The sequence below is a fragment of the Astatotilapia calliptera genome, chromosome 13 (assembly GCF_900246225.1).
Source record: "Astatotilapia calliptera chromosome 13, fAstCal1.2, whole genome shotgun sequence".
NCBI classification, from domain to species: domain Eukaryota; kingdom Metazoa; phylum Chordata; class Actinopteri; order Cichliformes; family Cichlidae; genus Astatotilapia; species Astatotilapia calliptera.
Window position 1 is genome coordinate 32,192,873 of NC_039314.1, and position 24,189 is coordinate 32,217,061.

The 24,189-nt window shown below is 43.6% G+C and overlaps 2 protein-coding genes across 4 annotated transcripts in view; one reads left to right on the top strand and one right to left on the bottom strand.

The window, feature by feature from the left end:
* The window catches only part of piezo1 (piezo type mechanosensitive ion channel component 1 (Er blood group)), a 90,697-nt gene extending 84,583 nt beyond the window's left edge, over positions 1 to 6,114 (top strand). For all 3 annotated transcript variants that reach the window (XM_026191118.1, XM_026191119.1, XM_026191121.1), the window contains exons 52-54: positions 2,610 to 2,781; positions 4,646 to 4,787; positions 4,979 to 6,114. In XM_026191118.1, coding sequence (XP_026046903.1) covers positions 2,610 to 2,781; positions 4,646 to 4,787; positions 4,979 to 5,107 — 443 coding nt within the window. In that variant the 3' untranslated portion in view covers positions 5,108 to 6,114. The remainder of the gene's footprint in view (positions 1 to 2,609; positions 2,782 to 4,645; positions 4,788 to 4,978) is intronic.
* Positions 6,115 to 9,753: 3,639 nt separating this feature from the next.
* The window catches only part of pcca (propionyl-CoA carboxylase subunit alpha), a 33,400-nt gene continuing 18,964 nt past the window's right edge, over positions 9,754 to 24,189 (bottom strand). Inside the window, exons 12-23 of the mRNA XM_026189854.1 lie at positions 21,707 to 21,857; positions 21,273 to 21,416; positions 20,845 to 20,919; positions 20,694 to 20,762; positions 19,178 to 19,253; positions 18,882 to 19,095; positions 18,355 to 18,457; positions 12,158 to 12,256; positions 11,791 to 11,844; positions 11,499 to 11,639; positions 10,544 to 10,621; positions 9,754 to 10,064 (exon numbers count right to left, since the gene is read on the bottom strand). Of these exons, the coding sequence (XP_026045639.1) occupies positions 9,996 to 10,064; positions 10,544 to 10,621; positions 11,499 to 11,639; positions 11,791 to 11,844; positions 12,158 to 12,256; positions 18,355 to 18,457; positions 18,882 to 19,095; positions 19,178 to 19,253; positions 20,694 to 20,762; positions 20,845 to 20,919; positions 21,273 to 21,416; positions 21,707 to 21,857 (1,273 nt within the window). The 3' untranslated portion in view covers positions 9,754 to 9,995. The remainder of the gene's footprint in view (positions 10,065 to 10,543; positions 10,622 to 11,498; positions 11,640 to 11,790; positions 11,845 to 12,157; positions 12,257 to 18,354; positions 18,458 to 18,881; positions 19,096 to 19,177; positions 19,254 to 20,693; positions 20,763 to 20,844; positions 20,920 to 21,272; positions 21,417 to 21,706; positions 21,858 to 24,189) is intronic.

Sequence of the window (24,189 nt, forward strand, 5' to 3'; positions counted from 1 at the left end):
CTGCAAAACAGGTTACAACGTTAGATTTTTACGTTACAATAATAAGAAAAACGCACTGGAAGTATTAATATTATTGTCAATAAAAGAAATTAAAAAACTCCCCAATAGCAAACACAATGATCAGTGACAGCTTATTGTGAAAGATTTGAATGGTTTTGTTCTTAATGTTCGTCCTGTCATGGCCAACAAACCTGCAGAAACTCTTTGTAACTAGTGTAGCAAACTCCATATTTATAAAGGCAACAGATGAAGATGAAATTACTGCTATAGTGACATCATTTAAGTTTAAGAGATCAATGGGTTATGATGGCTTTGATATGGATTTAGTCAAAGACATCACTGGACATAAGGTGAAAACATTTACCTGCACTGCAAACGGTTTATTCCCTGGAAAGGTTGTGCTGATATACAACGCTGGAGATGAACATCTGCACTCCTCTAAGATACTGGAACAAATAGTTTGCGTCACAAAAAACAATGTTTTGTATGCAACACTGTGGCTTTAGAACCAACATAACCACAACACATGATCTCAATATGTTTGTAGATACACTCCTGCCAAAAACAAAGAATATGCTGTGGGAGTGTTCTTACAGCTTAAAAAAGCATTTGATACAGTCGATCAAAAACCCGTACTTAACAAACTACACACATACGGGCGTGGAGGAGTCACATTAATGCACATTAATGACATCTCTCCAATTTCAAAGACATTGAAAGTAGTATTGCTTAGTGTGTTGTGGAAGCATCTGAATGAAGTAGAAAATGCAATAAGCTGAAGACCAGGTTTTAAACTATAACGCTATGAGATAATATAATAACAATGAATCTGAGTAAAACAAAATTCATAATATTTCGGGATCATACAGATTCTACTACTAGAAAACAATGAAAGACACCGTAGAAAATCTATAATCAAATCTCTTGGTCATGATGCATCACAAACTACTCCGGATGTCCCGCAGTGATCGTATTAAAGCCAAAACATCAAAGTCTCTTGCAAATTCTTTTTAAAGTCAAAGACTGCAAACATCATATATTCTATATTGTTCAATCATACCTGCTTGCATGACCTTCTGTGTGATATCTGGGGAAATGCTTATAAAACACAAATCCAGTATGCGCTCAACATGCATAAACCATCAAATACACTTTTTATTAAAAGAAATACTCCTAAACTTAAAGACTCGGTCGACCTTGGAGCTGCACAAATAATGTACAAAGCAGCAAACAAGTATTTGCCCCACAACATGCAGGACGTCTAATGCCGACTCATCATGACCTGAGCCAGTGGTTAGCAGAGATGGGCAGTAACGCGTTACTATAATCCGATTACTTTTTTCAAGTAATGAGTAAAGTAAGGGATTACTATTTCAAAAACGGTAATTAGATTACCGTTACTTTCCCGTAGGAACGCTGCGTTACTGCGTTACTAAAACCGTGATTTTTCTGCGAGAACGTCTCATGACAGTGACGTAAGCGAGTGCGCCGTTCGTGACAACAGCTGTGTGCAGATCAACAATGGATCACATATCGAGTGCAGAGAGAGTATGAGCGTGCAGCGTTTAAAGCGTGGAAGTACTGACCTTACTTTGAGTTTGATTCCATAAAAAGGGACAAAAACATTAGTGTCCGCTGTGCGTGGGAAGAAAACTTCTTTTTACAGCGAAAAAACCCCTAAACTTCCAACAAGCACGGAGTAGCTACGACGTAATGGGAAACTCACAGAGAAACTCGCGGATTCTTCCACTGACCGCGGCACACCTGCACCAGGGTAAACCTCCGCCTACCCCACTCCTGCTTTACAGGTGAAAATAGAGCAACAGGACCGCTGAGTCTTTGACTTTATTTATTTTCTGCTGTGTTTTACTTGCATCTATTTGAAAGACTGAGTGTAAACACACAAAATATTTTATTTTATGTGCTGGAATGTGCAGAAAATAGGTTTAAATATTAAACAAATTTCTTCCAGTCAGAGAATGTTGCAGATAATTAAATGTTTGCTTGATGCATAAAGTTAAAAGATTAAAACTAATAAAACAAGTTTTAAAAAGAGACTTTTCCATTTGATTACATTTGTATGATGATGATGCAGAAAAAGTAGAATTGGGCTGAAAGATCTATCGCTTTTTCACCTCTTCAGGTTGGAAATCGTGTTTTTAAAAGTAACTAAGTAATTAATTACTTTTGAAAATAAGTAATCAGTAAAGTAACGGGATTACCTTTTTGGGTAAGTAATCAGTAATTAGTTTTGATTACTTTTTTCAAGTAACTTGACCAACACTGGTGGTTAGTAAGGACTAATGTAAAATATCACAGCATTACAGTCACAGGAGTGAGTATGTGGAACAAAGATCCTTTGATAAATCATCACAACAGTTCAGTAAAAAACTGCAAATCCCTCACAGAGTTGTAGCAAATCTACATCTGTGGGTCACAGGCTTTCCATCCATGCTCCAACTCAAAATCCCCAAATTTGGAGTATTTGGAGTATTTGGAGTATACCTCAAACACTAGGCAAAATAAAACAGTCACAGGCTCGATGTCAGCATCCAGATATTTTACTCCTTAACATATGTGATATTGAGAAACAGATTGTTGTCTTATAGGTAATGAAGCTGGATACATGGATATAACCCTGTCACTAAATAGCAGTGGGAACCAGGAGTGGTGGGACATTGCTATTGCGAACTGTGACTCCTCACAGTGTGGTGTACTACCCATGGTCATATTCAGTGACAAAGTCAGTCCTCCCAGCCTGGGCTTTCTGGCAGGATACGGGTAAGAAACACAACTACGAATGTAGGAGTTCTGGGCATCAGTCAGCAAAAACATTCATGCAACTGAAACAGTTCAGTTCAATTTTTTTATAGCACTAAATCACAACAATGATTGCCTGTTTATATTGTAAGGTAAACCTTACAATAATACAAAGGAAACAGAGCAAACCCAACAATCATATGAACCCCCAATGAGCTAGCACCTTGGCAACAGTGGGAAGCAAAAACTCCCTTTTAACAGGAAGAAACCTCCAGCAGGAACAGGCTTTAAATGCTTTATGTAAGCCTGCAGTGTGAAGTGCTCTAACGAGGTGCTACTGTGTGTTGCCTCACAGCGAGCAGGCTCATCGCTGTGCAGCCTTTGTATGTTCTCCTAATGCTTGTGGGGGTTCCTTGGGGTTCTCTAGCTTTCACAATCCAAAGACATGCACGTGAGGTTAATTAGTGTTTCATAACTGTATGCGGGCAGACAAAGTCCTTAAAGATGTGACGAAAACAGCACTGTGTGAATGAATGTTTAAAGGTGTAATCTGAGTTGTCATTAAGACCAAATAATCTCGATATAACTGTGAGTCTCTTTCTGTTTACTCGCAGTGCTGCTTTACAAAAAAGGTGCTTGATCTCTATAGAGCTGTTAAGACGTTATAATTGCATTCAGGAAACTAAAATGCTGTTATAAGTTAAAGTTTGGTTTCTTTTACTAGCTGACTTCAGTGTAAACATGTAATAAAAATAAATACATTAAAAAAATTCCCCTCGCGCCCCTGCGGGCGGTTTATCCTTCAAGCTCGGGTCCTCTACCAGAGGCCTGGGAGCTTGAGGGTCCTGCGCAGTATCTCAGCTGTTCCCAGGACTGCGCTCTTCTGGACAGAGATCTCCGATGTTGTTCCCGGGATCTGCTGGAGCCACTCACCTAGCTTGGGAGTCACCGCACCTAGTGCTCCGATTACCACGGGGACCACTGAATGAATGAATATAGATGCACAAAGGGAATTGTCAGGAAAGAGATGGCTGTTTGGAGACATCACTTTTATTAATATTTTGAAAAACAAGTTATGGGTACATATTTGCACATGTAGTACATAACAATAACCTACAGCACACCAGAACAATAGATTCGGCCTACCTTTTAGGCTCAGGTGCAGTGACACAGCTTTATCAAGAAGAAAAGTCAGTCATTCACCATCTTTCTCTTCTTCCTGCGCACTAAAACCACCAAAGTCCTCTTCTCCAGTGTCGGATACAAACAGGCTCATGATGGCTTCGTCATCCACTCTTCTTCTCTCCTTCGTTGTCACTTTCAAAACCAAAGAAATCCTCATTGTCAGTGTCAGAGTCGAACACCCTCAGAAGGGCCGTGGCGGTGTCCTCCTCTCCATCATGCAGCAGTCCAGCCCTTCAAAATCCGTTGGTGATCGTGGATGTTTTCACACTTTTCAACGCTGTCAGAATCCACCGGTGGAGTTGGGCATAACTTGCTTTTTGGGCATAACTTGCAAGTTTATCGCCGCTCATCATCCACGACTCCCGCTGAACGCGTAGTGCTACTTTGAAGTTTGTTTTTCGCGCTACTTCGTACGGCACTACGTTGCCTGGCGGACGGACATGTGACTAACATACCACTCTTGAACCCCGATCCTTCCGCCAGGCAACGTAGTGCCGTACAACAGCGGAACACACAAAACAAATCGTCTTACGATATGACAAAAATCACGGACAATCCATAGAAAAGCCGCACCTGACTAAAAGCCGCAGGGTTCAAAGCTTGTGCAAAAAGTAGCGGCTTATAGCCCGACATTTACGGTAGATAGATAGATAGATATAAATAAAATATAATGTAATGTAATTTTCCCCCTTCTTTTCAGTATCATGGGGCTGTATGTGTCTGTGGTCTTAGTCATTGGGAAGTTTGTCCGTGGCTTCTTCAGTGAGATCTCCCACTCCATCATGTTTGAGGAGCTGCCCTGTGTGGACCGCATTCTCAAGCTCTGCACTGATATCTTCTTGGTAAGTGTGCGCTGCATGTATAATAACACACATGCATTTAATGTAGACTCACCAATAACAGAGAATAATTAAAGTTAGTATTTCCAAATTGCTAAACGCACACATACACATTGAAACTACAAAAACACACAGTCGTGTCTGGAGCTGCGATTCTTTAAAATCCATGTCGACTAAACGTCTGTGTGTTTCAGGTGCGTGAGACAGGGGAACTGGAGTTAGAAGAGGAACTTTACTCCAAACTGATCTTTCTCTATCGATCTCCTGAGACTATGATCAAATGGACTCGGGACATTATCAGTCAACACCGAGACGGGCAATGATTGACTGCCTGAGAAATCATGTTTCCCTGGGATAAACTACAGTAAAGCACAAATGCAAAGATCTCCAGGAGACGATGCATGGAAGGGGATTGTTGAGAACACTCCACACTTACCAAGTGGACACCAGCAGACACACAGACCCTAACCCTCCTCTGTGGGACACATGCTGTGGCATATTTGCAGCTCTCTGACAACTTCAGTATACTCAGTACAGAGTGGACAGGAATGAGAGTGGAACTGCAGTTCATATCTGTTGTGCAAAGCTGGACATCATTTCCCTGGAAGGCAAAATCTGTCATATCATGTTGTGTGCATATGTGTGTGTGCACGTTACACTGTAGGTGGAGTCATTTTGCAGACAAAAACCGATGATAAGAAGAAGCAGCTGAAGTCTCTATGCTACATCAAAATATGCAAACTATAAATTAGAAGTATGTCAGCTGGTCACTATTTTAAGTTAACTAGCTCTTTTTCATTAAATTACCATCATTTACAAAAATGCAAACAGCTTAAAAGGGTTGGAACAAATACACTACAAGACTGCAAATCCTGAACGATTCATTCGATGAACTGACTGATAAGTTGGACTCATCAGGCCACACCCCCCTGTCCTCATCAGCTCTGGGATTCTGTAACTGATGTTTTTATGTGTACGACCATGCTGTGCATGACGCTGACAAACAGTCTGCCAAATATGAAGTCAGTTCATGTGAACCCCCTGGAATTAACTTGGTGCCAGAATGTCTGTGCAACTAAGCACTAGTACAACACCTGTTTATACATTATGGTGAAATATACATCATAAAACACTAAATTTCCAGGTTAAAAAACTGTCACTATTTATTCTGTTCATGCAAACATTGTTGCCATAGATATCAAACCCATTGTGACAGGTTTTTGCTGTTCCACGCTGTCTTTACAAAACAACCATTTCTTTACTTTCAGGTGGAGAGCGCATATGTTTTCTCTTTGTTTTTAGATATTAAAAGTACCTGTTTCTACAAAAATAGAGTTCTTGGTTTTTACGACCTGGCAAATGGGCTGAATCTGCGATGGTGTCATTTAAACAGAAAGTTACTTTTCATCGTTGAAGAAGGAACATGGATGCTAATATGGATCTTCTATTTTGGGGGGGTTAAAACTTAAGAGCAGTTCAGTCTGAACTCCAGCATGTTTGTTATCATAAGTTGTCAGAGATTACTCTTGAGATAAGAAAGATATTGTAAATTCAAGCGTCTTATAGTAGCTGACGACTGAAAGGTTCAGAACATAGGAAGAAGTCCTCCTGTGTGTTCTAAGTGGCCTAAACGATGTCAGGTGAGTTTTCCAATTCTAACGTTCCACCAACATTCTACGATACACCATTTTATTAAATAAATATTTAATATTTATTCAAGAAACACCAAAAACCCCATGCACAAAGATTCCCTTTGCCTCTCCCGGAACTTTTAAATGGTGTTTGGACCCCGGGAAACATTTGGCCCAACATCCTGGAGAGGACACAGGAAAGACAGGTGAGTAATCTCATCTCAGCAGCTACTTCTTTGCAGTGCGTTAGACTTTGCACGCACATTTGCATTAGTTCTCCTTCATAGTAGGCCTTATTTGCTCCCAGTAACAATCCTTTCCTCCTCACAGACAACCACCACATTTCTTGATGAGGAGCAGCCGTGCAGGAGCCGGAACAAAAGGCTACCTGCTAATCATTAAAATACTCAATAAATATTCAATAAATAATTAAACCTCTTGTGTGCAAATGTTACTGATGTGCAAACCTATGTTTAAATCTAAATAAAGTGCTGTACAAATTATAATACAAATAATGATATTAAGGGAGTCCTCTTCCTTACATGCCTACATGGGTTCACTCAGTCTAAAATCATGCATGTTAGGTTAACTGACCATTCTGAAATGTCCAGATGTGTGAATGTGAAATATTATTTGTGTCCCTTTATGGGAAGCAGATGCCAGTAAATTTTATTTACTGAAACACAATTGCTGGCTCTGGTTCTGGGCAAAACATTAGGCGTTAGCAAGGTTTGTCCCCATAAAACACTGCAGAGCTGTTAGAGCAGGGGTGTCAAACTCAAATACACAGTGGGCCAAAATTCAAAACTGGAACAAAGTCGCGGGCTAACGTTAATATTTATTGAAAAAAAAATCTTCCTCCAGATATAAGAATGAATCTCTTCTTATGGACACGTTTTGCTGAAAAACTGAATATGGAACAAGCCAAGCTTAATACTAAACAATATATATATTAGCTGTATAATACCAGTAGGCCAGCTCTAATAGTCATTTGGTATGGCTTTGCGGGCCAAATGTAATTAGGCTGCGGGCCAAATTTGGCCCGCGGGCCAGAGTTTGACACCTATGTGTTAGAGGCTGTGACCTGTTGGACCTTATTATAACAATATAGCACAGGCATAAGGAGAACACGTAAACATGACAAAGAAACGGCCAAGCCGGCCAGGAAATTAGACCTTCTTGCTGCAAGGGGACAATGCTGATTTTCAACATGGCTGCCCAGCGACCCTCTTTTTTCTGCTTCCCCAAGAACAACTTCAGGTGCCAAGGCAGCGTCGAGAGCGGATCCAGTGATTGTTTCAAATAACCGGACTTGTGATGTTTTACTGTAGTGAAAAAGTGAAAGATGGGTGTGGGTACATTACCGTTTAGTTTGTGGGTTACAGCAGAAAATGATCCATTTCATGTTCCCACGTGGTTCTGGACAAAGACATTTTCCCCAATAAGAGGATAATCACGCGTCTAACCTCGACTCATAGAAACTTTAATGCTCAATATTCTCAACAAGGAAACGGCTCTGTGTTTGTTTCCAGACGTCCTCAACCGTTTACTCTGATTGTTGCACATTGCCAAAGGTTATGTCTGCTGGAAACAGAAACACAGCTTTCTGAGTACATCACTCAAAACAATTGTCTACTTTGTCCCCCCTCTTAACCTTAAGAGTACTTTAATGTACTCACTATGTACTATGTACTCAGAAAGCTGTGAATGGTAGTCCATTGTTAGTCAGTGGAGCTGCAGTCATTGTGCAAATGTGCTGTTTATAAGGTTGGAAACCTGCAGTCAGCTGAGACTGAAGAAGTCTCCTGGATGAGCGACGAAACGTTTCTCCCACTGAAAACGACATCCTTCACATCTTGGTTTGCATAGAGGCCTTTAGAGGCCACCGGCCTTTAAGGTTCCTCACTTTTGCCACAGGTTTCAGAGCTTTTTGTTGTATTTACTTACCTGAACATGTTCAGACACTACAAACAACTTTAGACCTCCCTGAGACCATGAGTGATGAAAATTCAGAGGTTGTTAACCTTGAAATGAGAGAAACAAGGTTTCTGTTCGTTACCAGAGCAACAGACTTCTGATGTTACCTTTTATTTTGTTACATTAAAAGCAAACAAAGATAATGCAGTTTGATAAACAACATTTTCTACACTAAGATGATTAACAGTTATTAGCTGGAACCCTAGCATGACTCAGCATACTCTGCAGTGTCTCCTTAAAAAAAAGGAAACACACATAGTAGAAAAACACAATTTAGATGAGTATCTAAAAGTGATTCACAAAGAGCTATTAACCTTGTTTTTGGAAAGGCAGGGTATTGTTATATCTTTGGACACAAACCAAAGGTCATCAAATACAATTATTGCACTCAGAAATGTTTAGATCTACAACATAAAAATTGTTTGAGATGTATGTTTCTCTTCCACCATCACCAAGTGATCTTACACGACTGTTTCATAGAAGTAATCCGTCACCCCCTACAAGGAATGCAGGAATTTGAAGAGTTTCAGTCAGGTTTCAGAGCTCATCACAGCACAGAAACAGCTTTAGTGAAGGTTACAAATGATCTTCTTATGGCCTCTGACAGTGGACTCATCTCTGTGCTTGTCCTGCTAGACCTCAGTGCAGCGTTCGATACTGTCGACCATAATATCCTATTAGAGCGATTAGAACATGCTGTAGGTATTACAGGTACTGTGCTGCAGTGGTTTGTATCATATCTATCTAATAGACTCCAGTTTGTGCATGTAAATGGAGAGTCCTCTTCACACACTGAGGTTAATTATGGAGTTCCACAGGGTTCAGTGCTAGGACCAATTCTGTTTACATTATACATGCTTCGTAGCTTGCTAGCATGCTTTCCAGGCTGGACTACTGTCACTTTTATCTTAAAGAGCTCATCGTACTGTGTCATTGCATACAGATGCAGGCTTCTCTGTGGGTCCTGGGGTATTTAATTAGAATGGGAAACAACCCTTAGCTTAGGTTCCAGGTTCCTCTTCCATTGAATCAAATCCCAGTTTGTGTTTCTATTTCACTTACTGTGTACTGTATACACCACTCTGTTAATTATTAATCTTTGTCTCTCTTCCACAGCGTGTCGTTGTCCTGCTCACACCCAACCAATCATGGCAGATGGCCCCGCCCCACCCTGAGCTTGGCTCTGCCAAAGGTTTCTTCCTGTTAAAAGGGAGTTTCTCCTTTCCACCGTCGCCAAAGTGCTTGCTCAAAGTGGAAAATGTGATTGTTGGGTTTTCTCTGTATTATTCTTGGGTCTTTACCTTACAATATAAAGTGCCTTGAGGCAACTGTTGTGTGTGAAGAAAAACAAAAACTGAAAGTTATTTTATTTGGAAAAGTTTGTTTATTTTTCTCAGTCAGTTCATCCAAATTTCAATGTTTGGCCTACCAACAACAATATCTATTAAGCAGTAAAACCTAAGTACAACAGAGTAATTGGAACAGTCAGCTGAATCAAAGACACAAGACAACTGTGTGAGCACCCACACCAACATTGTGACACAGTTCAACTCCATCTGTCCCAGTTCACACAAGTCACATGTCAAAGGGAACAGATCATGTTTTATTCCAGCTCCACAAGCAGGTCTCCTTCCCCCACAGTCTCGCCTGGCTTACAGTGGACACTCTTAACCTGTAAGGACACACGTGCAGTTAAACACAAACTTTAAATAATGCATTTACAGTTTTACAAACACACCACTTAAACTCTATGCTCTGGATTGCGGATGTCACACTCCAGTCTTTCAGGGCCGATGTCTGTCTGGACTAGAACTTGACTGAATGCTGAGGTGGCAGTTCAGCCATTTGATTCATGTTACAGCAGCTCATGAGTGCAATAAACAAACTTTTAGAAGTACATTTTTCTAAAAACATTTACTTATATATATATATTTAAATTTACTTGAGTAGGGTTAGGGGTTGCCTCCTCAGCATGCAGTCAGGTCACTGTAGAGTCTTGCTAATCACATATTAATTTTATTTAGGTGTGTTGCAGCAGGAACCATGGAGAAGTTTGAAGAAACCAGCGTTTGAGGACCGGAGTTTGACCCCCCGACCTAGATAATACTACTGAAATCTAGTGATGGGAGTAACTGTCACATTTCCTGTTACCTTTGCTTGCTTGACAGCAGTCAAACTGTTCTGCATCTTCATGGCTTCAATTACACAAATCTCCTGACCTTCTGCAACCTAAAAAAAACAGAGTGTGTAAAAGCAATGGCTTAACTGTAAATGTAAATGTTTAAGAAGGGATGACTAAAAGCTACTCCTGCTGCCTTCCGTGCACCATTTGTCAACATGCGCATATTCAAGAGATTTATTTGAAGCTCAGGCTGCCATCTACGAGGAGCGACAGCCCTGTTGAACAGAGACTGGCAGCACGTAGACTCCAAATGTTTCTTGTGACAAACTGATGGCATTTTGTTAACTGCAAAAATAATGGTTTTCCTTTCTTTTCACTGATAGGCTCAATCTCCTGGCTCACCTGGTCTTATAGTGTTTTTCTACTTTACCTGAGCAGTCAAAGCTCTTTATACAACATGCCTCATTCACCCATTCATACACAGGGTGCTTGACCTCATTTAAGCATTACGCTGGTAGTGAAAGACGGGCAGCATCGCCAGTTTCTGAGGAATATGAATAATGTTAACATGGACAATTATGAGAACCTGACAGAGTAATGTGAGTGAACTGAAGATAAAAACATGGATTAAACAGATAAAACAGTCTAGTTTTGGAGTAAAACTGTTTGGTGTGATTGCAGAGGGAGAAAAAAACCCCATACATTTAAAATAACGCCCAACAACATTCAGTGACTCTAATCTATGAATATATAAGAACATGAAATGTCAAAATACACTCACAGGCTGCAGCATGCATTCAAAAACTCACCAACTTAAACTTTGATTCTATGCTTAAGAATTAAAATAATGTTGAATCTTAATCATTTCTGCACATCTGCACAGTCTTACCAGCAACATGTCAACTACAACAGGCTTTTCCCCATTATGAACTATGAACTCATTAAACAGCATTTAAACGATGTGTACATATTGGAATGTGTTACCGTATCTCCAGGTTTGACAGATACAGCCACAACTGTTCCCGGCATCGGTGAACGCAGGATGCTGCTCGTGTCCTCTGAAGCTTTTTCTGGCATGTAGGAGTTCAACTCTGCAGCCAGCTTGGACAGAACTCGAACCTTAAACTATATATATTTACAAGAAAAAGAAACGTATGGGGAACAGTGGGATGTTTGGCACTGCAATATATCAATAACATGGAAAGTTCTTCTGATCATACATACATACATACATACATACAGCCACTAGCCTACATTTTGAATTATTCAGTCTTACCAAGGTGCCCAGGTACTGTAGGACAATCCCTCCTGCAGCATCTCTGGAAAGGCACTATAAAAAAGAGAGAATACGTTATCTGTATTACAGCTGACATCTTTCATTATTTTATTGTTACTGGTGAGTTTAGCACATTTCTGTTCTAAATTTGTTCTGCCAAGACGCCGGTGTCCCCCAGTTTAAAAACTATTTAAAAAAACTTGCTGCGTCTTCAGAGGGTCAGGCAGGAATGAGGCATGAAGTAACTGAGTGCACTGATAAAAGCTGCACCACATGGACAGACATTTTGGTTTTACCACTTTTCCACCATATCACCATGGCTCCAATCCGTTTGAGGTCTCTTTACCAACACTTAGCTGTGTGTTACCTGTAGCATTCTGTGTGTGCCGTTGACTGTGAGTGGCAGCAATGGGGAGGCCAGATTCAACGCTCCCCAAACTTCCACCTTCGCTCCATCTATCTCCACCTGCAGACACAGTTAACACAGTCTAACTGGAGAGCCACTCTTTCACATCACACAATGCTCACACTGTTGTTTTATTATCTGAATGAATCGGGACTTCTGATGATCACCAATAGCTTTCCAATCAAGACAAATTCTGGCTTGAATTCCTATTAACTAATCTTTAAATTCATATTAAACTTAATCTGCAGTCAAATACACTCACCTGCCATTTTATTAGATACACCCTTTCCCCTGCTTGCCACCCCATGGCTCCGTTTCTATGTAAAAGGTCAAGTAACTGAATTTAAAGTAGTGATTATTTTCGACCTGCTGTGTGAACGTACTGCTTCTTATTTAGCTCGTTTCTACTCGTTGTAACTTGCCTCGTTCACCCATTTACTCCCATTTGCAAAAGCACTTTTTTCTATGCTCTGTTTCTGTCTCCTGACACAGTGTAGATAAACTTTGCTGCCACAGAGGCCAGTTATCATGTTACCAGTATTACTTCCTCACTGCATACTGGATACTCTGAAAAAGAGCAGAAGTTTGACTCCTTGATATAATTTTTAAATGTGCATTAAAAGCAAATATTTTGTAAGGTGGAGTGGAAAGCCAGGAAAAATAGTTTGTTTTTTAAATCTAGATGAACAAACAAACCCAACCCTAAACTGGGACATCTCACCTCATCACTAAGAGGACAACCCCAGCTCTGTAGCCAAGCTGAGTTAGAGGTCTGCTAAGCCGAGGACTTTAACTAGCGATAACATTTAATCAGACCCACCGTGGAATTCCCAGTGTGGACTGATGAGACTGACACCATCTCTAGTCTTGATATTGTAGAATGTTTAGCTGATTTAGAGTTTAGAAATGTGTTATCATAGAATGTAGAACTATTGTAGAGACACTGACACTGCCCTTAATATAATAAAGGGCTCATTGTGTTGTGAACTTAGGAGTAGATTGTAGGAGACCCCTTCCCCACTGAGTGGAAATTCCCCAGAGGATGTTTGGGTGGGGGTCTCAACATTTGTAACTGGATAACTGTGGTCTGGAAGGGAGATGGGTTTTTATGACCTCTAGGGAGTCACCTACACCCACAGTGTTTTAACTGTCACGCACACACATCCACACGCACACTCACTCATGTGCACTCACATATAAACACAGGTATGCGCACACAGTCACACACGAGCACTCATATAGGCACGCGGGAACGCGCACATGTAGGCATTCACAGGCTCGCGCACACACACACACACACACGCACACACACACACACACACATACACACACACACGAAAGTATGTAAACATAGTACTTAGTTTTATGGCACCTTGTAGAGGGTTTAGAAGGGGGGTCACTGATACAAAACTGCATGTAACAGACAAAGGAGTTGAGATCTGCAGAGGAGTTCCGGGGTCCTGTACATCTCCCTTCTAGAAGGTGTAATCAATAGGTGTGATCAATGAGTGTGGATTAATAAAAGTGTTGGGAATTGACTACTGAGTCGCCGGTGTTCTTTCTGGAGGCCTGAGCAATCTACGAACCGGGCGAAACTGTGAAAAGGTCACAATATTAAGCTTAAAACGTTCCTTTTTCCTCCTTGAATCGCTACCTTATCGTGATGAAGGGGTTTGTGTGTCCCAGGGATCCCAGGGGCTATGTTGTCTGGGGGCTTTTGCCCCCTGGTAGGGTCTCCCATGGCAAATTGGTCCTGGGTGAGGGACCAGACAAAGAGCGATTCAGAAGACCCTTATGAAGAGAACATCGAGGGAACAGTTTACCCTGCCCAGGATAGGGTTACCGGGGCCCCGCCCTGGAGACAGTCGGAGGGTGCCCGAGGGCGAGCATCTGGTGGCCGGGCCTTAGTCCATGGGGCCCGGCTGGGCACAGCCCGAAGAGGAGACATGGGCCCATCCTCTCACAGGCCCACCACCCGCAGGAGGCGCCATAGAGGTCGGGTGCATTGTGTGCCGGGTGGCGGCCAGGCGCGGAGGCCCTGGCGGACTGACCCCCGGCTGCCAAGACTGGCAATAGGGACATGGAATGTCACCTCTCTGGTGGGGAAGGAGCCTGAGTTCGTGCGTGAGGTTGAGAGGTACCGGCTAGATATAGTCGGGCTCACCTCTACGCATGGCTTGGGCTCTGGAACCAGTCTCCTGGAGAGGGGCTGGACTCTGTCTCAGTCTGGAGTTGCCCCTGGTGAGAGGCGGCGGGCTGAAAGTTGGAACACATCGCGGAACGGATCACTGCAGTTGTGAGGTCTCAGAATCAAAAGAATGACAACACCATGGAACAGAAGTTTGATACCATCATGGGGAGGCTCGCGGCTCTCCAACGGGAGATTGCGAGACCAGTGTCAGAGTGTTAAAGAGCAGCTTGAAATTCTCCTGGGCTACTTGCATGAAAAATCAACAAAATCAACATCGTAATGCGGACACCACCACGGCGCCAGCTGCAGGCCCAAGGCTGGAGCCGAACAATCACTCCCTGAAAACGACTGTGTGATGACTATTCTTCCCATCCCATGCAAGGCCACCTGGATTGGCTGGAGGACTGTTTACTTAGCCTGATAGGGCGAAGGACACTGTCTCAGCTGAACTATGGACACGCACACACACACACACTTACACTGATAATCACTCACTCATCCCCCCTCCCCTTCTAACGCCTTCGATGCTTACCTCCCCCATGATGTGGACATCGGGTCAGCTGGCGGTGCAGTCGAAAGATTGCAGCAGTCCCAGATCAGATGTGCACACTGTGTTTATTGTGTTATGATATCCCCTACCCAACCCTGTGGCTTGTCATGTCTTTCACAATGTTGTGCTGTGGCCATTCATGTGCTTTTTTTGTGCAGAGGAGTTTTTTTGTTTCCTGTTCTCGTGCTGTCCTACCATGGAAGCACAGCATGAGTGGAGGTCTCTTTTTTTCCTCTTGTACCCTCCCGTTGTTGTGTACATTTCAGTGTTCTTTTCTGTAATGCTACCGATCTCCGACTTGTAACCCCATGTGATGTCTGTGTTATGCGTGCAAGGTCGGGGGGGGGGGGGGGGGGGGGGTCCATTGTCACTGCAGGGCAACCTGCTTGTGACAAATAAAGCTTTGATTGATTGATTGATTGAATCCCACTGACACGTCTTCCGAGGAGGAAGCAGAGTCTGGGGATGAGGGGAATGACCCGCCAATTTCCGGGGGCGAGGTCACTGAGGCAGTTAAACAACTCCTTGGTGGCAGAGCCCCTGGTGTTGATGAGGTCCGCCCCGAGTTCCTGAAGGCTCTGGACGTTGTAGGGCTGTCCTGGTTGACACGCCTCTGCAATGTTGCGTGGAGATCAGGGGCAGTACCTGTGGACTGGCAGACCGGGGTGGTGGTCCCCATCTTCAAGAAAGGGGACCGGAGGGTGTGTTCCAACTACAGGGGGATCACACTCCTCAGCCTCCCTGGGAAAGTCTATGCCAGGGTGCTGGAAAGGAGAGTTCGTCCGTTAGTCGAACCTCGGATACAGGAGGAACAATGCGGTTTTCGTCCTGGTTGCGGAACACTGGACCAGCTCTTTATCCTCTCCAGGATACTTGAGGGTGCATGGGAGTTTGCCCAACCAGTCTACATGTGTTTTGTGGACTTGGAGAAGGCATTCGACCGTGTCCCTCGGGGTGTCCTGTGGGAGGTGTTGCGGGAGTATGGGGTGTCTGGCCCATTGCTACGGGCCATTCGATCCCTATACAACCGTTGCAAGAGCTTGGTTCGCATTGCCGGCAATAAGTCGGACTCGTTCCCGGTGGGTGATGGGCTCCGCCAGGGCTGCCCTTTGTCTCCGGTTCTGTTCATAATTTTTATGGACAGGATTTCTAGGCGCAGCCAAGTGGTGGAGGGCTTTCACTTTGGTGGCCTCAGAATCTCATCTCTGATTTTTGCGGATGATGTGGTTCTGTTGGCTTCATCGGGTGAGGGCCTCCAGCTCACACTGGAACGGTTCGCAGCAGAGTGTGAAGCAGCGGGAATGAGGATCAGCACCTCCAAATCTGAGGCCGTGGTTCTCAGCCGGAAAAGGGTGGAGTGCCCACTCAGGGTCGGGGATGAGTTCCTGCCCCAAGTGGAGGAGTTCAAGTATCTCGGGGTCTTGTTCGTGAGTGATGGGAGAAGGGAACCGGAGATCGACAGACGGATTGGGGCTGCAGCTGCAGTAATGCAGACGCTGCGCCGGTCCGTCGTGGTGAAGAGAGAGCTGAGTGTAAAAGCGAAGCTCTCAATTTACCGGTCGATCTACGTCCCTACCCTCACCCATGGCCACGAGCTGTGGGTAGTGACCGAAAGAACGAGATCGCGGATACAAGCGGCAGAAATGAGCTTCCTCCGAAGGGTGGCTGGCCTCTCCCTTAGAGATAGGGTGAGAAGTTCGGCCATCCGGGAGGGGCTCAGAGTAGAGCAGCTGCTGCTCCACATCGAAAGGAGCCAGCTGAGGTGGTTCGGGCATCTGACAAGGATGCCCCCTGGGCGCCTCCTGGGTGAGGTGTTCCAGGCATGTGCCACCGGGAGGAGGCCCCGGGGCAGACCCAGGACACGCTGGAGAGATTATATCTCTCAGCTGGCCTGGGAACGCCTTGGTGTTCCCCCGGATAAGCTGGAGGAGGTGGCTGGGGAGAGGGAGGTCTGGGCCTCTTTGCTTAGGCTGCTGCCCCCGCGACCTGGCCTCGGATAAAGTGGATGAAGATGGATGGATGGATGGATGGACGTTCCTTTTTCATAAAGCCTCGTTAGGAGTCACCATGGATCAGGGTCATGTGATCCAGCTCTCAGTAATGCTGCTGTGGGCTCAGACTGGAGGACTTCCCTCCCCAGGTCTATACACACCGCTGCTGCGTGTGATAAATTGTACCCATCAGTTCCCCTCTCAGCCAACCAGTCACAGCAGATGGCAGCTTCTGTCTGAGCTTTTCCTCACCAAGTGCTGTTGATAGTGGACTGTGCGATTTTGGGTTTCCTCTATCACTGCACTTACAGTACAGATGGAGCCTCCTGCCAACTGTTCTGAACTCAAACTGAAAGTGAATGTCTTCAGTGTTCTTTGTACATATTTGTAAGTAAAAAGGTCACACCACACATTATTATTCTTCACAAACAAGAGTCAACAAGTTAGTAAAATGATAAAGGAACAGAAAACAGTGAAAGCTTATAACGTTATATCATCAAGACAGGCATCACCTTTTTACAGAAGGCTAAATCAGGAACTGGAACAGGCCAGACCTGCCCGTCTGTTTAACACTTCTGTGTATGCTCACAATTCACTTCAGTTTTATTTATACAGCACCAAATCACAACAACAGTCACCTCAAGCTGCTTTGTAAGGTAGATCCTACAATAATACATACAAAGAAAAACCCAACAATCATATGACCCCCTATGAGCAGCACTTTGGCGACAGTGAGAAGGAAAAACTCCCTTTTAACAGGAAGAAACCTCCAGCAGAACCAGGCTCAGGGAGGGGCGGGGCCATCTGCTGTGATGGCCATATTCACTACTTACGTTTGTCGTCAAAGGAGCTTGCAAGGAAAGCGTCTGGACTTCTTTAAGTTGCTTGAAGACGTTTCACCTCTCATCCGAGAAGCTTCTTCAGTTCTAAGGTCAAATGGTGGAGAGTCCCAGATTTAAACCTAGTGGGAGTTTCCCCCCACAGAGGGACAAAAGGACCCCTGATGATCCTCTAATCGGCTGAGCCAAGGTGGGAAACTGGGTGTGGGTCCCAATCAGCCAGAGTTTCGGGTGAGCTCATTGTGAAACCTGGCCCCACCTTATCATTTGATTTCCTGAGGTCAGATGGCCCAGGATGTGAGTGGGTGTTAAGGCGTCTGGGGAGGGATCTCAAAACTGGATTATAGATGGCAGACAGTTTGTGTCGTAAACCCCGCCTCTGTTCAAAGATGGTCGCTCACAGTGGACGTAGATGGCTTCTTTCACTCCTCTAAAGTGAAAAGAAGTCCAGACGCTTTCCTTGCAAGCTCCTTTGACTACGATGACCTGGATGACTGAGAACCTTCACAGACATACTTAGGTTTGTCCTTTTCTCAGCTTTCTAGTACAGCAAGAATGAACGAGAACAGATGTGCTTTAATACTCACAGTATAAACAGTTCCTGATTTGCTGATTTGCACATCCTGGCGTTCCTCACCCAGCTCCACACACAGCTCCCAGTGGCTGCATTCCACAGGAGTGGAGGCCACCCTGAAATGAACAAACTTTAACCGAGGCCTCATCGCTGCTCCTGAGGTCAGCTAACGCAGTGACCCCATAACTGAGAGATGGGACACAGAATAATGGTTTGGATCTATAGATGTCAGACGTGCTAAAACGAAACTGACAAGTTCATTTTAATAATAATGCCCTTTATTATAAGAACTTTAACTTTAATGTTTAAGACAACAAAATATCATGCAGTATATGAAAATCTGCTGGTGTGTATGAAAGAGATGATGTGGATTGTAGTTTAAAAGTACTGTGAGTGCTCAGTAACAGCTATATAAATGCCAGTCCACTCAGGCTGAACCGTGATCGACTGCACTTTGATTTAGGATACAACTCCAGCCCTATTACTTTCTCCCAAGAATCCCATCACGTAGCACCAAGCAACAAGTACTGCAGCATTCACCTCTGGGTGCTGAGGACCTTTGCTGAACGAAGCTCAGCAGCGATGTAGAGCACTGCTGCTGATGCCAACAGCTCCCTTTTTGCATCTGCCTCTAGCTGATGGCCCTTAAAGCCATCAGGGTAAACCTCTGGGAGGAAGTTGGTGCTGATGTGACCAGAGACAAAGCGAGGATGAGTGATGATTTCTCGCAGGAGAGGAATGTTGTGGGTCACACCTGGAAAGAAAACGATCCAACTTTAGAGAAATAAAACCCAACAAATGTTGTTTTAGTGACAGACTACGAACATGTACTCCACCTCTGATCACATAGTTATCCAGAGCGTCCTCCATCCTACCAAGAGCTTCAGCTCGTGTAGCTCCGTAGGTAATCAGCTACAAATTGATATCAGAGAATATTAATATGTTATTATTGAACCAGTCAAGTCATCAGGAGCTGCTGTGAATCATCACTAACATGGCTAGAGAAACAGAACATCCCATAACTGAGAATGAGCACCTGCACCCTCACAGAGCACACAGGTGAAATTTTCTCACCCGTTTCCTTTTAAACACATGCACTGATTTAATGTAAGGTGTTTAATTCCTGGATACGCGGTGCATGTTGGTATCGTCCTGTCGTATATTAAGTGATGAGCACAATTCCTGTTCAAGGGCTGAGTACTGAGAGCAGAAAAGTGCTGAATAAGAATCTTTACACAAGCAACTACACCACTTTCTATCAAACGTTCACACTTACAGACTCTGATGAACGTGTCAAGAGCAACTCGGGGTTCGGTACCTTGACCGAGGACACTTTGGCAAGCAGGCTGGAGCAGGGATTGAAGCACCGAGCTTCTGATTAGTAGACGACCTGCTCCACAAACACCCCATCTTACCCACTGTGTCCTCAGCCGTACACTAGATTCAACGAGGTGCTGGAAACAATCCTCAGATTTTGGTCCACACTGACACAACAGCATCATGTGAGTCTCCCATTTCCCCACATCCGCTGGGCTGAGACCTGATGAGCGTGGAGGTCATCTGAGTGCAGTGAGCTCATCTTCATATTCAAGACACCAGACTGAGATGATCCGAGCTTGGTGACACGATTGCTTCCAGCAGGATAGCTCGCCATCAGAAGATGGTTCACTGTGTTCATGAAGGGATGGACATCGTCAGCAACAACACTCGGGTTGGCGTGGTGTTTAAATGATGCTCGGGTGGTGCTAAGAGGCCCAAAGACTGCCAATAAAATATCCCCCCAGCCTTAAACAAGCTTGGTCACCAGGGAACACTTTTCAGCTTTGTGCAGTTTTGGTGAGCCTGTGCACACTGTAGCCTTAAGTTTCCTGTTCTTAGCTGACAGACACGGCAGGTGGCGTGGTCGTCTGCTGCTGTATCTGCTTCACGGGTCAACATGTTGTGCATTCAGAGATGCTCCTCTACAAACCTTGGTTGCTGTAAGTGACCGACTTCTGTTGCCATCCTGAAAGCTGTCTGACCTCTGGCATCGTGATATCGTGACTCTTACTGAAGGCCTGACTGAGTGCCGTTAACGTGCACGACTGACATCGCTCAACCTTTTCATTTTTATCATTGTATTTATCTTTTTTGGTCAGGATTAAATGTAGAAAACACAGAAACTTGTTTACGGTGACAGAAAGAGGACTTTTACTAGTCTGGCCCACGGCTGTATGTGGCCCACGAGTAAAGGGAGTTTGCGACAGCCGTCTTACCAGCAGTCATCTGTGAAGCAGCGACCTCCTTCAAAGATCTGATACAAATAAACTTTGGAACTGAATGGTTACATTTTGTATCCAATATATCACTGACCTTAGAGATCATGGGATCATAGTAGATGCTGATGTCACTTCCCTCCTGAATGCCGCTGTCTACACGGACCTGGAGGAAAGCAGAGTGAGCCAGGAAACGACAGCGTCCGGCAGACCGCGTGTTTAAAAAGAAAACTGACTGATCGACTCACTTTGTCAAGGTTGAGTGGCTCCTGGTATTGAGACAGGCGTCCAATGGAAGGAAGACCAAAAGACTTGTAAGGGTCCTACCAGAGGAAACAGGATTTTTGGGTGTTTTTACTTTTATTCGTGTTTCACTCAGAAATGATTCTTGTCGGCGGACAACGAGCAACGACAAGTTTGACTGAATGTAACTAAAATAAAACAAAACAAAGATGCTGTCTTTAAACAAAGGCTTTAAATTATTTTTTAATTATTGCACTGCTTTTATATTTTCTGCAGTCCCAACGTTAGCAAAATAAAGGATCATCTTCATATTTTATGTGCTGTATTTTCAACTATGTTTGCAAAGCTGTGTGGTAAAGTAAACGAGTAAGGTTCATGTGATCTCAGTTACCATTACAGGTGCACACACACACACAGACACACACACACCTACCTCTGCATAGACACGGCACTCAATGGCCCAGCCATTTATTGGGATATCTTCCTGTGTGTGCTGCAGTTGGTAACCCTTGGCAACCCTGATCATCTGCTCCACCAGATCCAAGCCAGTGATACACTCTGTAATTGGATGCTCCACCTGGAGTAAAAATAAGCAGTTTATGAAGTACAGACAGGATTCAGCTCGGGGTCAAACTCTGCCTTATCTCAGTGAGTTTGCTCGAGTGTAGGAACAGCAGGCTTTATTTTTCCCTGTGAGGGCCCACAGACACCCTCTCTAGTTTTCAGAGAAGGGTTCAAACTTTCCTTTTTGATAAAGCATATAGTTAGGGCTGGATCAGGTGACCTGAAGGTGAAGGTCTCCACCTTACAATATAAAGCGCCTTGAGGCAACTGTTTGTCATACATATAAATAAAATGGAACTGAACCTGTAGTCGTGTGTTCATCTCCAGGAAATAGAAGTTCTTCTTAGAATCCACTAGAAACTCCACAGTCCCAGCAGAGGAGTAGTGCACAGCTTTGGCTAGTTGGACTGCTTGCTCACCCATTGCCCGTCGTGTGACTGGGTCCAGGAAAGTACTGCATGGACACGACACAGAAGCTCAAACTCGTTTCACTGAAACAAAAACAAACAGCTCGAGTCTTCCAGCCACCTTTCATTGCAAATTATTGAAGAGCAAAATTTAAAATCTGTGTTTTATTGCTGATTATTTTACACCTGATTGCTGCTTCGCTCCATCGTACAGGCTAAAACAAAACATTTTTTGAGGCATTTCTCTGACATGGACGGCGTTGTGGCAGCTGTGGGAGAGATGAGGACGGAGATAAACTCCGCGAGTCACAGGCTGATCTGTGATTACTTTGGAGGACCACGTTGCTTCCCTGCAAACTAAAGTAAGGGCACAAAACTCTGAGTAAATATGCCAAAGGAACAGCAAATTAGTCGGGGAGGACACAATGAGAAGTCAATATCAAAGAAGAAGAAAAAGAGGAAGGAAGGAAATTAATGATAATTAACGAGATAACCCATCCTGTTAAAATTAAAAACCTTTAAAGACTATGAAAATAAAGCACAACAGATTAGAGCTACAACAACGTTATCATTCTGAATGATTCCACTTTGCTTTGACACTTGATTTAATGCAGAGTTCTGTAACACTCAGTCGTGATTAAAAACAGACCGTGTGTGTGTGTGTGTGTGTGTGTGTGTGTGTGTGTGTGTGTGTGTGTGTGTGTAACTAAACCAGACTAATGTGGGCAGGAAAGCAAGAAATCAGGGAAGTAAGAACTCTGCCTGCTAAGTGTTTTCTTAATTTGGCTCTAAATACATTTAAAAATAAAAAACACAAAAACTATCAAACAGTAAGAAATACAACCATGGACATACAAAGACCACAGTGGAGGTCAATAAGCATGCGGACTAAACATTTTTGTAATTATATAGAACTTGATAGCAGCTCCATGTACAGGGGAAGCAGCCCACAGATGCAGCCTCTAAAAAGCTTTGGAAGAAACAAAAGTGGATGTGAAACCAAAGTAGCCTTACAGAAATGTCAAATAATGTCTTAATGACCTTGTAGTACCATATCACCCTATCAGAGCACTTGGCTCTCGCTCTGCAGGCCTACTTGTTGTTCCTAGAGTATTTAAAAGTAGAATGGGAGGCAGAGCCTTCAGTTTTCAGGCCCCTCTTCTGTGGAACCAGCTTCCAGTTTGGATTCAGGAGACAGACACTATCTCTACTTTCAAGATCAGGCTTCAAACTTTCCTTTTGAAAAAGCAGGTGACCCCGAATCCTCTGTTAGCTATGCTGCAATAGGCCTAGGCTGCTGGGGGCTTTCCCATGATGCACTGGGTGTTTGTTCTGTCTTCCTCCCTTAACCTTGCAGCAGATGGCCCCGCCCCTCCCTGAGCCTGGTTCTGCTGCAGGTTTCTTCCTGTTAAAAGGGAGTTTTTCCTTCCCACTGTCACCAAAGTGGTGCTAATAGGGGCTCATATGATTGTTGGGTTTTTCTCTGTATGTGTTATTGTAGGGTCTGCCTTACAATATAAAGCACCTTCAGGCAACTGTTGCTGTGATTTGCTGTAATAAAATATAATTGAATTGAAATTAAATAGAGATAAGAACAGGTACAGCAGGCGTGGGAGGATATTCATTTTTATGGAGCCTAGTTTGGCACTAAAGGCAGGTAGACCATCCTGCCAAGTCTTTGTTTGCTTCATACAGCTTTGGTGTATTTTTAGTCATGTTGCCCTCAGGATATTTTAGTGATTTAAAAGGATTTCATAAAGGATTGCACTGTTTATTTTAAACGATATATCATAATATCATCCACGAACAAGCTGCATGATTCTGTTGACTGATTTCTATTCCTGTGATTGAGTTTGTCTAATCCAAGTGGAATCTTTCAGTTAGCGAGCCATTCGTTTTAATCTAGCAGTGAGATTTGTATAAATCGCTTTAATGCACTGAATGGCCTTTTCATTAAATCAAAATCTTCCTAATGTTAAACAGATTATTAACTTTGTCGAATGATTTTTCTGCATCTAAACTGATCCAGGCAGCTGATATTTGATTTCCTTGTATTCTCTGTATTACATGTAATGTGCTCCTCATATTGTCTGTGCCTTACAAACCCCGTTTGATATTATAGAGGTGCATGTGTTATACGCTACACTCAGGATAGTGATTGCTCTATAATTTTGACATATTTCGTGTTTGTCTGTTCTTGGTTTGGGAAGTACAGTAATGACAGCTTCTTTCCAGCAGGGGGAGTACTTTCATTATTTAAATATCTGTGTCCTCCCCTTTCTTAGTTCAGTCATAATTCTAACCGTTAACAGAGTTTCCCAGACCGCTGACATTTAATGACAAGATTTTAATCTCCCCATGTTTCATCTCCATGTTTTA